The sequence below is a fragment of the Kazachstania africana genome, chromosome 12 (genome assembly GCF_000304475.1).
Source record: "Kazachstania africana CBS 2517 chromosome 12, complete genome".
Taxonomy (NCBI): domain Eukaryota; kingdom Fungi; phylum Ascomycota; class Saccharomycetes; order Saccharomycetales; family Saccharomycetaceae; genus Kazachstania; species Kazachstania africana.
In genome coordinates, this window is record NC_018951.1 from 106781 (window position 1) to 120267 (window position 13487).

At 35.9% G+C, this 13487-nt stretch overlaps 6 protein-coding genes across 6 annotated transcripts; 2 read left to right on the forward strand and 4 right to left on the reverse strand.

Annotated features, from left to right (window-relative positions):
- Positions 1–31: 31 nt before the first annotated feature.
- On the reverse strand, positions 32–1528 carry PAC2 (Pac2p; the record flags this gene model as incomplete). The annotated part of the gene is made up of 1 exon (XM_003959751.1): positions 32–1528. One exon carries the CDS (start codon positions 1526–1528, stop codon positions 32–34), a length of 1497 nt encoding a protein of 498 aa, XP_003959800.1.
- A 280-nt stretch (positions 1529–1808) lies between these two features.
- On the reverse strand, positions 1809–3368 carry NUG1 (RNA-binding GTPase NUG1; the record flags this gene model as incomplete). Its single annotated transcript, XM_003959752.1, has 1 exon — positions 1809–3368. One exon carries the CDS (start codon positions 3366–3368, stop codon positions 1809–1811), a length of 1560 nt encoding a protein of 519 aa, XP_003959801.1.
- A 315-nt stretch (positions 3369–3683) lies between these two features.
- Positions 3684–5615, reverse strand: YND1 (apyrase; the record flags this gene model as incomplete). Its single annotated transcript, XM_003959753.1, has 1 exon — positions 3684–5615. One exon carries the CDS (start codon positions 5613–5615, stop codon positions 3684–3686), a length of 1932 nt encoding a protein of 643 aa, XP_003959802.1.
- Positions 5616–9167: 3552 nt separating this feature from the next.
- Positions 9168–11012, forward strand: KAFR0L00610 (Gti1/Pac2 family protein; the record flags this gene model as incomplete). Its single annotated transcript, XM_003959754.1, has 1 exon — positions 9168–11012. The coding sequence occupies one exon, from the start codon at positions 9168–9170 to the stop codon at positions 11010–11012; it is 1845 nt and encodes a 614-aa protein (XP_003959803.1).
- A 447-nt stretch (positions 11013–11459) lies between these two features.
- Positions 11460–12296, forward strand: CFD1 (iron-sulfur cluster assembly protein CFD1; the record flags this gene model as incomplete). The annotated part of the gene is made up of 1 exon (XM_003959755.1): positions 11460–12296. The coding sequence occupies one exon, from the start codon at positions 11460–11462 to the stop codon at positions 12294–12296; it is 837 nt and encodes a 278-aa protein (XP_003959804.1).
- A 55-nt stretch (positions 12297–12351) lies between these two features.
- On the reverse strand, positions 12352–13116 carry VAB2 (Vab2p; the record flags this gene model as incomplete). Its single annotated transcript, XM_003959756.1, has 1 exon — positions 12352–13116. The coding sequence occupies one exon, from the start codon at positions 13114–13116 to the stop codon at positions 12352–12354; it is 765 nt and encodes a 254-aa protein (XP_003959805.1).
- Between the last annotated feature and the right edge of the window lie 371 nt (positions 13117–13487).

Sequence of the window (13487 nt, forward strand, 5' to 3'; positions counted from 1 at the left end):
ATCAAGAATATGCATAGATCTATTTTGTAGCTTAATTACTCTTTATATAAATAATATTTTCTGAGTTTATACTCAAATCTCGAAGCTGTGAGAATTCTTTATCAATTTCTTCTAGTCCTTTTCCAAGGTTTCGATAAAGTTTGATCTGAAGGACCTTTTTGGATAACTTAGAGCTTATTATCCCCTTCAAATACCGAACTGTATAGGTAGACAACACTGAAATTGAAAAAGTTAAATCCTTTTCCTCATAAATCATGGTTATAGTTTCTAATTCTCCATCTAACCATCTCGGCAGTTTTTTACTCGCATTTTGGTAATTATCCAGTACATAACTTTCATTAAAATGTTTCCATCTTTTTAAATCTTTGTTATAAGTTATCTCACCATTTCTTATTTTGGAGACAAAATATAATTCTGCTTCCTTTATAAGGTCAGATGAAAGGGGGGAACCATCAAGAACTTTCAGCCCATCGAATCGTGCTATAATTTGATAAAATTCCGACTGGTCTGTCTCATCAAAAGTAAAGAGTGGATTTGCGTGGATTATCAGAGCCTCCAAATATGGGAAACTTGTGTTTAAAATGTCAAGCTCAGCCCATTTTGATATCCTATTATTCGAAAGATTGAGATTTTTGATAGCTGCAGAAAAGTCGTCACGTTTTTTAATAATGGTGATGTCATTATCTGCTAAGCATAATTCTTCCAGGTTCCACTTTTCAAATCCTTGAGGAAAGCTCTTTAAAGCATTGTCAGACAAGTTCAAAGTAACTAATGATTCGGGAAGATGCAGTTTCTGATCGATGCACTGAAAATGATTACCACTCAAATCCAACACTTGCAGTCCTGGAAAACAGTTTAAAATTGAGTTAACACCCTGCAAATTCAAATTACAGGAAACTAAAAATAAAGATTTCAAATTTGGGAACGTAAGATTGTTGTTATTTAATCTATCCCAATTTCTACTAAAATGATTTCCAGATAAATTCAAAGTTTTCAGATTTTTCATCAATCCTAATGCATCACACAGATTATTAAAATCTGAAACTAGATTTTGTCCTAAATCCAATGATATTACATTCGGACATTGAGATACAAAATAATTCCTCTCTTTCTCATCTGAAAAATCAATATATATACTCTCCTTTTGTAAGGAAATTGATTTTAGATCATGTAACCGTCGATTTCTTTCATTTAAGGCATCAAAACCGAGGCCTTCAATCTTCTTAGCTCCCAGATATAACGAATTGCTGATCTGCTGTGAGTCACCATAAATCTCAGTTAATGCCTTATAAAAACTTTTCCTCCTTAGCCCCTTTACCTTGGCCTCCTTTAAGAAAGATCCAGCATTTGCTAAACGTGTAGTAAAATATTGGATGCCAGATATTGTTCCAGAGTGTTTCCCACGTTTGGGATTATCCCATTCTACGCCATAAGCTGGTGCTGTTGACCATTCTCTGATAGGGCCAATATATTTGATAGTACATAATTCATCATCCACCATAAGGCGATCCCCAATCTGGTAGCCCATCAGGCCTATATTTGAATGACCAACTTATTGCTCTTTCGTTTATATATGATGACAGACTAACTTTTTCAATTTGAAGCTTTCGCGAAAGCAAATATAACTAGAAGTGGCGATGTAGAAGAGGCTCTCGGTAGCATAGGTAGACGTTGTTTATATTGGAAACCCCAGGTTCAAATTCTGGAAAGAACGTGTAAACTATGTTAATTTTTTATTAGCAAAATATATACAATATTATATAAAAAGTGAAATGTAGGAATAAACCGCTATGAATGTAATGCCATTTTTAATTCATCTGCACGTCATTTTCAGCAGCTGAATGAATAGCACTGTCAAGTGTACCGAATAAACTGTCTAGATCAAACTCCTTCGACCAGCTAGAAACGATAGTAGTTTCTTCCACCGTTTTAGGAGATGCTGCTGCGTTTCCTTTTTCAATCGGTGTACCACTAATTTCATTTGTAGCATACTTAGAAGCATTTGGTAAAACCCAACCCAAGAATTTACCATCCCTCCAATCATTCAAGACAGAAATACCGGCGCTTGCTAAATTTGGAACACCGCCTTTTCCCAATCTTCCTCTCTTACGAGCAACATGAATTAGGAAATGTTTTGTAAATGTGTCGGCATCATTTGATGGGATTGGGGGTAGCTCGTAGAACTTTTTGAAACTATCAGTCATTTCATCCGACTTAGAGAGTCTCTTGATTAACATAAGAACAGAAGGATATGGATCAACAATATATTTGGGTGGTAATGCGTTCAGAAGAGCTAACTCTGCTTCCTGCTCTGTTTTAGTTTTCTTCTTGTTTTCAGTTGGGAAACAGATACCTGGTGAATCTAGAATCTTTAATTTATTATCGATTTTGACTTCTCTTAATGAAGTTGTCACCCCAGCTTGGTTACCTACTGGACAAACCTTTGACTGACCGCCACGGCGGGAAACTATCGCATTGATAACCGAAGATTTACCAACATTTGGATAGCCAATAACACCAACAACGATAGATCTCTTTAAGTTAGAGTTGTTAGAATATGTTTTCAATGCTTCCAATAATGCGGAAGCGGTGACTGATTGAGTTAGTTTCTTATTGAAAGAAGTTCCAGTAGTGGCACCAGGAGATGCACGTAATGGAATTGTTGGGAAGCTGGACTTCAAGACGTTTAACCATTGCTCTAAAACGTATGGAGGAACTAAATCGACCTTATTCAAAATAAGAATCAAACGTTTCCCTTGACTTTGAAGGACAGCTTCTTCCACCTTTCTGGATCTCGTACCTTCTGGATCTCTTGCATCCAAAACATATAGGACAACATCAGAAGCATCAACTACGGTTTTGAAGATTTTATCATATGCCTTACGGGATTTTTCAAGTTCTGAATCTGTACTTTCCTCGTCATAGAAATTAATATCGTAGTCCACAATATCGTTTTCATCAATCTGAGTATCCACCGCTTGATTTGGTACGCCTTCATATTCCGCTGCAGCTTGTTGAGCTGATGCAACTAAAGCAGCCAAACCATCCTGACCGTCGTCTGCAAATTCGTCTTCTTCCATGATATCATCGCCCGCTTTGAGAGCTTCTTGCCTAGCTTGAAGTCTTTGTTGCTTAGCTAATTCCTTCATCTCTAAATCTTTCTGTTTTTTAGCTTCGATTTCTTCAAGAATTTTGGCCTTGTATGGAAAGCTAGATGGAATACCAGGATCTTTCTTGTGTCTTGATTTCCATGTTGGATCAGTCTTAGCATGCTTTCTTTCCTTTCTTCTTTGGGCAGTTGCTTTCTTTTTAATACCCTCTCTCATACGAGTGGATGTTCTCTTTGAAGTACGCTTCCTTACTCTCATTTTTCTCTATTCAAACTGCCTTAACGAGACCTAGTTAAGTGATTGCAATTCCCAATTGTATAGTATAAAACTTGAATATATCTTTTCATCTCATCGCACTCTGTCTGAAAATTTTCATTTCAAGATTTCCGAATTAATTTCGTGTGGCCGCGATGCTCAAATCATGGAGAAAAAGAAAAAAAAAGATATCTTAGCGTAATGCAAATTATATATGTATGGCCAAGGAGATTGCGCTTGTGATTACATGCAGTGCTTTCTATGTACATAAATTTTACAAGTTTCTCTGTTGATACACAAACTAAATGTGCTTCGAGTTTAGTGATCAAACTTTGAAAAATCAGCAAGCGAGAAGGCCGTCTTCAGCTTCTTGGATGATTGACTCGATGAATTCCTCTGAGACAGAGGTGATACCACTGGGCTATTAGCAGTCGACGATGTAGAGGACATTGGTCGTCCAATTTCCTGTCTTGAAATATCCCTTCGAAGATTGGACATACTCTTGCTACCCATCTTAAAATTATTAAGATTATCTCTGTTTCCATCATCAGGTGGGAACATTCCTTCTTCTAATTGCGATAAAGGTTCGAACATTGCGTGTGAGTTTCTAAATTTTGCCACTTTCATCTTGATTAAGTTTATCAAATGATTCAATTTGTGTAGTTGAAAGTGTCTTAACAATGTTCTTTTCCAAAACGAAAAATATAGAAGAAATACGATCAGAATCATGATAGTGAAAAATGACCACAAATTTTCACTTTTAAAGAGATTTGATGAAGTACTCAGTGGTAAAGACCCAAGAATAAAGCTTTTTCCAGAAATCTTGGCTTGTATTTCACTGGGTTCTACACCCACATGCACTGAACGTGATCCAGCTGTCACGCCGCCCGATGCGTATAAAAGTATTTTACCCAACGTCCAGGACAATTCAATATCCTGCAAGGAGCCCAAACTTTGAAATGTCGGGTGATCGGGCGTGTTATCCTCAAGGGATAGATTATTAGTTCTTTCATATGGCATATTAAAACCTTCATGCAGAATATTGAGAATCCAGTTACTCTTGAAGCATGTGTCCGCCAGGAATTCCACGGGAGTAGAATTGTACTCACCACTATCACTATTTTTTTTAATTGTTTGCCAGTCGGTGTTACAAAATTCTTCTACACTTTTACTGAATTTTTTATAGTCGTATGGTCCTCCTAGTTTAAAGACATCATTAGGTGTATACCAATACTCTGATATACCAACAAACCTATCTTTTTCGAAATCAATTTTTGGCGTGTGCACTCCATTGAATAAACAAGGCTCATCTTCACAAGGTAAATTCTTTAACAAAAGCGGGTATATCGATTTTGAGCATTGTTCAAAATTTCCTGAGCCTATGGCGCTGAATTTCTTGCCTTTAAATTCAAATTTCCTTTCACAACCGCTTGGCATACAAGGGTCTGTTATTTTTCTTGTGGTTAGATCGTCATCATCATAATCATTAGTATTTTCTGGAAGAGCATTTATTAACTGAGCAAGATATCTCTTTCTTGCCTGGTTTGCACCAAAGCCAAGCCAAGTGCTAACAAAAACATTCCATGCTTGGACATCACCATTAATGCTTTTCAAATAAACCGTTGCAATATCGTCTCTATGTTTTTTGATTTCTGCAGGATCACTTGGAACAAAGGCAATTTGAGCAGATGCACCACCCATATCCATAAAGCCAAAACTGAAATGATTCGCTTCTGTTAGTTCGTAATTGTTGAAGTGTCCAGATAAATAATTTAACCCTAGCCATCCATATATACCTTCCATTTCGCCGTCAATAACTTCTATCTGAGAATTACAATCCTGCAATAAAAATTTATTGTATTTGTTAATACCAGTGCAAAGGTTTTTTAGAATTTTTTCCCTTTTCTTATCTGGTAGCAATCTCATACCTGCAGTAGCCTGAATGAAAACTGGTGTGTCACGAAGCTTCTCTTTCGGAATGATCTCCTCAGCAAATTCAAGTAGCGGTTTGACGTGGTCAGAAAAAGCCTTATCAGCCTTGTGCTCATACGAGGAAAGGCCTGGTGTTATCTTATGAGTCCATTCAGGTGATTGATATATTTGGGGAACTGAATGTAACATATTTGGTATTGTACTTTCATCATCTGGATAATTGGGATTCTGCCATTTGAAAATATGAATACGTGATCCTGAGGACCCAGCATCGATCACAACCCCATAAAAATCTTTTGTTAGAGAATCTACAAACATAATATGGTGATTGTACCACTGGAACTGATAGAGTTCTATCTTTGAACTGACTCAGTTCTTCTGTTCTTCATCCGACTATTTTCTACTTTCGGCGTCTTCACTATTTGTGATTTAGCAAAAAAGAAAAATGTACTCGAAAACTTTGCTAGCAGAAGAAGAGAATACGAAAAGATTAGACTTATGAAGTTAACATTACTACGAGCATTGTAAGGCAATAGTACCAAATGGTGTTTGGTATTACCAACTCACAAATTATTGTTAAAGTACAAGTTCTTAAAATCGTTCGGCATCAGGTACATTTCTATTCTTCGTGATACCTCACTTGCTGCTGTGGGTTTAAGGTGCTGACGGTACGATGCATAGCGTGAAACTAGAAAAAAAAGAGGATTGGTGATAATAATAAAGAGTACATCCAGATTTTTTTATCATTTATTATTTTCGGACACGTACACAAAGCACGTTCATAAAAAATAATATTTTTTTATACAATATTTTTACATTATCACATGATTAAAGTGCTGCACAATTATGGTTAGGTGGAAGCTTGGTAGGTAACTTATTTGCTTCTGATGTATGATAGTTAGAACAGTTTATACAAAAAGGGTAGTTACTCCATGTTGAATGGTGGTGTCCCAATACTTTGTCCATCATCAGTTAATAAGATTTTGTCCAAGACTTTTTCATATCATTATAAGTTTTGAACTGAAATCAAATGTGATAGACGAAAAAAAATACAGAGATCAAGGTTGGTTTCGAGTATCTTTATGGATAGTCTTTTCTCAAAGACAGCAAAAGCAAGTGTGAGTTGATGTTTCAATTGTTTATACCCTTAATTAATTATGGAAATAGTTGAAGTAAATGGATTATTTCTTTCTTTGAATGTGTCTTAAAAGACTGCTATACGACGTAAATAAATGGTGTAGAATTCTATGCACTGGAAAAGTGTTTTTTAGGGAAAAAATGGGACAAAGCAATTAAAGTCAAGGTTGCTTTACATAAGATGATCGTTTTAGAATTTCTCTTGCTTGCATTTTGCAAAGTATATGGCCAAGATCATTGCATTGGTTGAGTCATACTGCGTGAGAAAGGAACGTGTATGTGTACCTAAGAGTAACTAGTGGCCAACCGGTTATCCACGCCCCGAAAGCAATTGTTGGGTGGGTTACGGAAGATAGCGAACACATACTTTAAAGGCATATGCACTTAAGTTTATCTTCGCAGTCCCGAAGGCAATTTGAGAGGAATGAGCAATAGTCTCCTGATGCTGAATAATAGGCTTGTTGCATGAAGAATTGTGTTTGTAAAAAAAAACGGCACGGCGTTATTTTCCAGAAATTGAGAGGGAGAGCTCGACGTAGGAAGCTTTTTCTTTGTTTTTCCTTTTTTTTCTTGGTTTTTCGTCCTTGATGCTAAATCTTCGATGAAAATGCTGTGGGGGATTTTGAGTACTGTAACTTAAGATAGTTGATTGAACCGTCAAAGGTAATTTGAAGTTTCCAGTATGCGAGTAGTATAAAGTAAAAAAAATAATGTGATAGTTCAATTTGAATATCACCTGAAAAGGTTGTTATGGTCCTATTTATTAGGGTTATTGGCTCTATTTGGGCGCGTTTTTTTTTTGGCCTTATTTAAATGTCTCCTTGGTAGATTCAATACGCTTATGTGCAAGAGAAATCAGGCACCTAATAGAGATAGGTCGCGTCCTTTACTACAGAATTGCAATTACTACAAGATTGCAAAGAAGGCCTTTAAAACTATTATATTCGGCTCCATATAGCGATTTATACGAAATGAAAGGAAAACGAACCTTCATCTTTTTGAGTTGAAGAGAAGTACCTGTGTTATATTTTAGGTGTTTTCAAGGTAACAGAATGCCTCTTAAAGAAAAGCCAGACTTGCAATAAAGTACTATTTTTTTCACACACGATGGAGACGTGCAGCGCAGATGGATTTGTCCAGCTGTCTCTTATAAAACTGCAGTGATATTCAAGGAGACGGCGACCTGTCAAGTATCAGAGATTCATAATAATGGAAGAATAAATCTGCTGCAGGCTCATATCAAGGATTGAGCCATATTTTACGAACTCGAAATTCTTGGCCAAGCAATTTTTTTCTGATTTGAGTTGTACAGGGGGTTAAGTGAATATGCAGCCCACATGACTTTTTTGTTCCTCAAATTTGGCGTTGTACCTCGCAACAAACGATGGTCAAGCCCGCGAATGCTGTTCTAGCCCTCCCGATTGAAGTTCAAAGGATGTTCCTGTCAAAAAAAAGCGCAGCCAAATGTAAAGGTCAACGCATCATCCATTCAGTAGTAGAAGTGCACTTGCGTACTTTGTTTTCCATTCAATATTTTTTTCTTGCTTTTCGTCCTTGTTCCTATGAGTCTCGAGAAAAATGATTGTACAACGGCTCATGTGTCTACCAGAAGCGCTACGTACATTTCACTGTAAAAAATGCAACATATTGTTAATTTTCATTCCTGCAGCAGGCTTTTCGATAAATATGTAGGCACTTTTTGCGAAGGTTAAGAAGACTCAACACGATACATCTTATCAGTTAGAAATACTCGAAGGAGACTTACATAAATGAAAGAAGAAAGAAAAGAAAAGAAAAAACAACAACAGTCCAAAAATCAGTTGTTTAGGAAAATTGTTAATAAAATTCTTGCATCCGTTTTTCTTCGTTACATTAATTATGATTACCCTTTCTAAGTTTTTAGGTAGGGAAGACCACAATCTTAACTTCGAAGTGTTTCACATAACGAGAAATAGGGCTACAATGGTTTCTTAGGTAGAACCCAAAATGCTGCAAAATCTTTGAGTACTTTTTCTAATTTACTTAAAGTTTTTTTTCTATTCTTTGACAATTTTTTGACTATGTTTTTTCTTTCCCAATTCCTTAGAGAAATTTATTATCTGCATATCGACGCAATTTCTCAAATGGTTGACTGACTTATTTGCGTATTTTAGTTGCAAAATTGATTCCTTAAAACCAATCTTCACTAAATCGCAAAGAAATCTCGTAGTTTTTTAAACTTTCCCATCACCTTAAAACAAACAAAAAGATGGGAAAAATAAAAAATAAGGAATTTTTTTATAATAGCTTTGGTCGCCTCTTTTCATTTGGCTTGAAAGTATATAAAAATAAAGTCACTTAGTTAATTAGCCTTCTTCTTGTTATTCTTCTATTTAATTCCCCTGATTCCTCAAGTGACTAGTCTCAATTCCGTTAGGATCTCATCAGATTATTACCTCGTCGTCCAAAAAAAAAGGAAGATATAGTACCGGCTGATCCAAGAATAAATAATAGTAAACATTGTTTGGAACTCAATCGTGGAAATAAGGAAAAAAGAAAATAAGAACCATTAAAAGAACGTGATCTGAAACTAATAGGTAATAGCACAAACTCTAAAAGATATACCGATCTTTCTCTTCTCTATTTTTTTTCAATTCAAGGGATTTAAAACACGTAAAAATTTGTATAATCAAGAGTATTTAGCTTCATTTTACACTAGCACCTACATCAACTTCCCTGGGCAACACACCAACAATGGATATCGAACCAACTTTTAAAGGCTATATGGAAGATGAAAATGATGCTTTATTAATTCTTCAAGCAATCTTAAATGGGAAATTAAGGCATATACCAAGAAGACCTTACGAGATTGAAAGACCTTATCTTATCGTATCAGGTAATATATTTGTATTCATTGAGGAAATTTCAGGTATAAAAAGATGGACAGATGGTGTTTCGTGGTCCCCATCAAGAATTTCTGGTAAATTCTTGATATACAAAGAATTGGATAAAGATAATCCAAGCTCATCATCCTCAAAAAAGAAAAGCAATTCGAGAATAAAATTGCCACCTTTGGTTTCTCCAAGTCCAAATCAACAAAACGGTAATGATCATTCGTCATCTGCACCACAAGGCATCTTAAATTCTGACATAAATGACCCATCCGTCTCGACTCTAAGATCAGTTCACCCACTTAAGTACACTGGTTTGGTGAAAAAAACTATTTCAATAACTTTGAAACGTTTGCCATACAGTTATTATGAAAATTTCCACATTGTCTCTTATTATACTGTAGAAGATGTCAAACAAAACAGACTTATCACTCCGAAGGATTCACTTTTCTTTAGGGACGTCAGACCATGTCCTGAACTGATAACGGCAATGGAAAATGCAACCCTCGGTAACTCTAAAGGTCATTCAAAGACTAATTCGATAACTCCTCCTATATCTAACGCAGATAGTATGGATATGGCGACTATGGATAGTCGGAATACACAACCCCACATGAATCATTACAACAACTTTAATACATCACAAAATCAATCTCAGTCTAATAATAAGTTCGGTTTAGGAAATTCGAGGAATTCTATGATTAAAAATGAAGATTATTCCTCTACGACAGGGATACAGCACGGTATCATTAACTATCCCTCTCAAAGTAGCAGATATCAAGTCAGTCAAAGTGCTCTTCCATCCACCAATTCCTCATTTACAAACAGTTTTGTATATGCTAATGGGAATTCATTCATGAATTCGGATTATGTGCAACAACAACAGCAACAACAGCAAATGCCTGGATCGCTACAATCATCAAGTACCTATCCTTATTATTATTCGATGCCTCAGTCTGGAACTGCCCCAAATACTGTTAGTGGCGGACATGGTTCTAATTTATTTCCTTCCAGCTATTTTTCCCAGAATGAACAACGGTCAACATCAGCATCAACTGTCCCGTATAATAGCGGGACTTATCCTGTTTATCCAGTAAGCATGAATACGTATAATGGAAATACTGTAAATTACAATAGAAATAACGGTACTGTCTCTGGCACAACTGGCGATAGTAACAATAGCAACAATACTAGTTCCTCTCCTTCAATCCCAACGCCATTGAGCGTTACAAATAAGAATAGCATGCTTGATGGTATTGCTACACCTGTCACTCATCAAGGGGTGTCCTTAGCCTCTAACCAGTCCCATCCATTACAACAGCAGTATCAATATGGAAGTAATTCACACTCAAACTTTTCCAATACAGGACCCAATACATATCAATATCAAACTCAATATCAACCGCAATATCAACATCAGAATGTATCATCTAGTAACCCTTCATCCAATATTCCTTATGCATACAATAATTCATCATATGGCAATTCAAGCACCAATACAATCAGTGGTATGCTGAATATGAATAGTAATAATAATAATATTACAGGCAGCAATAGTAGTATTCATCAAAACGCTGCTAACCATTCCTCATCTGTTTCATCAAGTCTGAATAATACTGATTCCAAAATAGCAACTTTACAAAGTACGCCGAATGCGGCTTCTGCTATAAACTTGAATAATAGAAGGGGGACTTATAATCAAGTGTAAAATGAGCAATAAATGCACCATCTTGATAGTGTAAATATATAAAAGTATACATAAATTGGAAAGAAAATAATCATTTCTCAAGATGTGGTTTGTGAGCAATGATGTTTTACTAGTTACGGGCATGCTAGTGTGTTATTTTCCTTTAACCTTTTATTCTATTAAAAGGTCAACCTTTGAACGCTTTGCAACAACACTCAGAATAAAGTTAAGGAATATTCAGTGTACTGATATTACCCAAGCGGAGCAATTTGTTGATGCCGTTCGATTTTGACTTTATCTTCTGAATCGTATTTCACGAACTTTTTCCGAAGATGGCGTACATTAATAATCAGATACTATGAGCTATTGGGCATATATAACGTGTGAATGAAGTTTTAGCATTTAAATGCTATACAAATATAAATGGGATTTTGGTCAATTATAGGTTAAAATAGTTATATTTTCAAGATGGACGAGGAAGAAGGCCCTGCAAAATCATTAGAGGGCGTGAAGCATATTATCCTGATCCTATCAGGAAAAGGTGGTGTCGGGAAAAGTTCTATAACCACACAAACAGCTCTATCACTATGTAAGCTTGGGTACAGAGTCGGTGTTCTAGATATTGATCTTACAGGCCCTTCCCTGCCAAGAATGTTTGGTATAGAAAATAGCTCAATTTACCAAGGTTCAGAGGGATGGATACCGGTAAAGGTAGAAACCAATGGAATCGGGTCATTATATGTAATGTCTCTTGGATTTTTGATAGGAGATAGAGGGGACAGTGTCATTTGGAGAGGCCCAAAAAAAACAGCTATGATTAAACAGTTTATGAATGACGTTTCATGGGGTGAGGTGGACTACTTATTAATTGACACTCCTCCAGGTACGTCAGACGAACACATATCGATTGCAGAACAGTTAAGATGGTCGGAACCTGATGGCGCAATAGTGGTCACTACACCACAAGGTGTTGCCGCCGCAGATGTGAAGAAAGAGTTAAATTTCTGTAAGAAGGTTGCCCTTCGAGTCCTCGGAGTAGTTGAAAATATGTCAGGATTTATTTGCCCCCATTGTTCAGAATGTACTAGTATTTTTTCCAGTGGCGGTGGTAAAATTTTGGCAGACGAGTTTTCTGTTCCATATCTGGGAAATATACCAATTGATCCTACTTTTGTAGAAATGATCGAAAATCAAGCTAATGCTAAAGAGACTTTGGTGGAAGCTTACAGTAAGTCAGAGCTATATCCATTATACAAAGAAATAATGAAAAATATCCTGGATAGAAATTTGCCTTCAAGGATTTGAGCATGAGGTTTATGAATTATGCCAAATGGTAATATACTTCTTTATATAATAAACTTTAATTAGATTCTCTCAAGCTTTTTATACTTATCTTATCAGTTGCTGTCACTGTCTCAAATGAAATGGCGGTGGAAGGCTCTATTTTTCTCAATGAAGATAAGATAAAAGTTGGCTTAACTTTTTTCGTACTGTGCATTGACGGCACAATTGTTCTAGTTGCAGACTGTTGTTCAGTCGATGCATATTGTAGTATCTCGGATGAAGGTTCACTGGTAGCAGAGCTTGGAGTTAGGTTAGTAATTTGCTCAAACTTTTCAGGATGGGCTTGGGACAGAAGTTTAAATAATAGCGGATAATGTTCCCTGTTGATGGAATTTGCGTTAAATAATTGATCTGTTACGGGAAGATTTGAGTCTATTTCATCGATATCGACTAAAATTTTTTTAAGCAGCTCATTTATATTGTCAACTTCATTACTTATTTGTAGTACACCTCGTTTCTGCTCTAGTAATGCTCTAAGGTTACCTTCCGTATCATAAGCTCTAGACCTTACTTTGATCAGTTTCTTATAGGAGTTTCGTACCTTTCTATCAGATGATTTTGATTTGGATTCTAAGGCCTCTGCTTGTTTGATTTCAGCGGCTATATCACTTTTAATTACCTTTTCAATATTTAGCAAGTCGGCCTTAACGTCGTTGAATTCCTTTTTCACTTTATCGAAGATAGAAGCTAGCGTAGCTTCGCTACTGCCTGGTAAGGCTTTGATCTTGATCAATTCCTCATATGCACTGCATTTGGATATCAATGTAAATTGTTTATTCATCTTCTCTTGTTGCACATGGTTTTTGTTTTATTAAATGGACATCATTTCTAAATAAGCTTATATTGTTTTTTATGTCTCGCTCAAGTTTACTATAACAAACTAAACATTAAAGAAACCGCAGTTAGTACTAAAACTTTAACAGAATATTTCTTTGAAAAAACATAAGTTAAAATATTATGGTGATCATTGGAATCAATCTCCTCTCACAATCTTATAGAAAAACGATCTAATTACCATATATATTTGCAACACATATTCAAATCATAACTATTCGTGGAACTTCTTCAATACATAATCCAAGAAACAGCTCAAACAAGAAAAGCTACACAAAGTTTACGATTTATAGTATGTCCACTGTCAAAGGTATATAA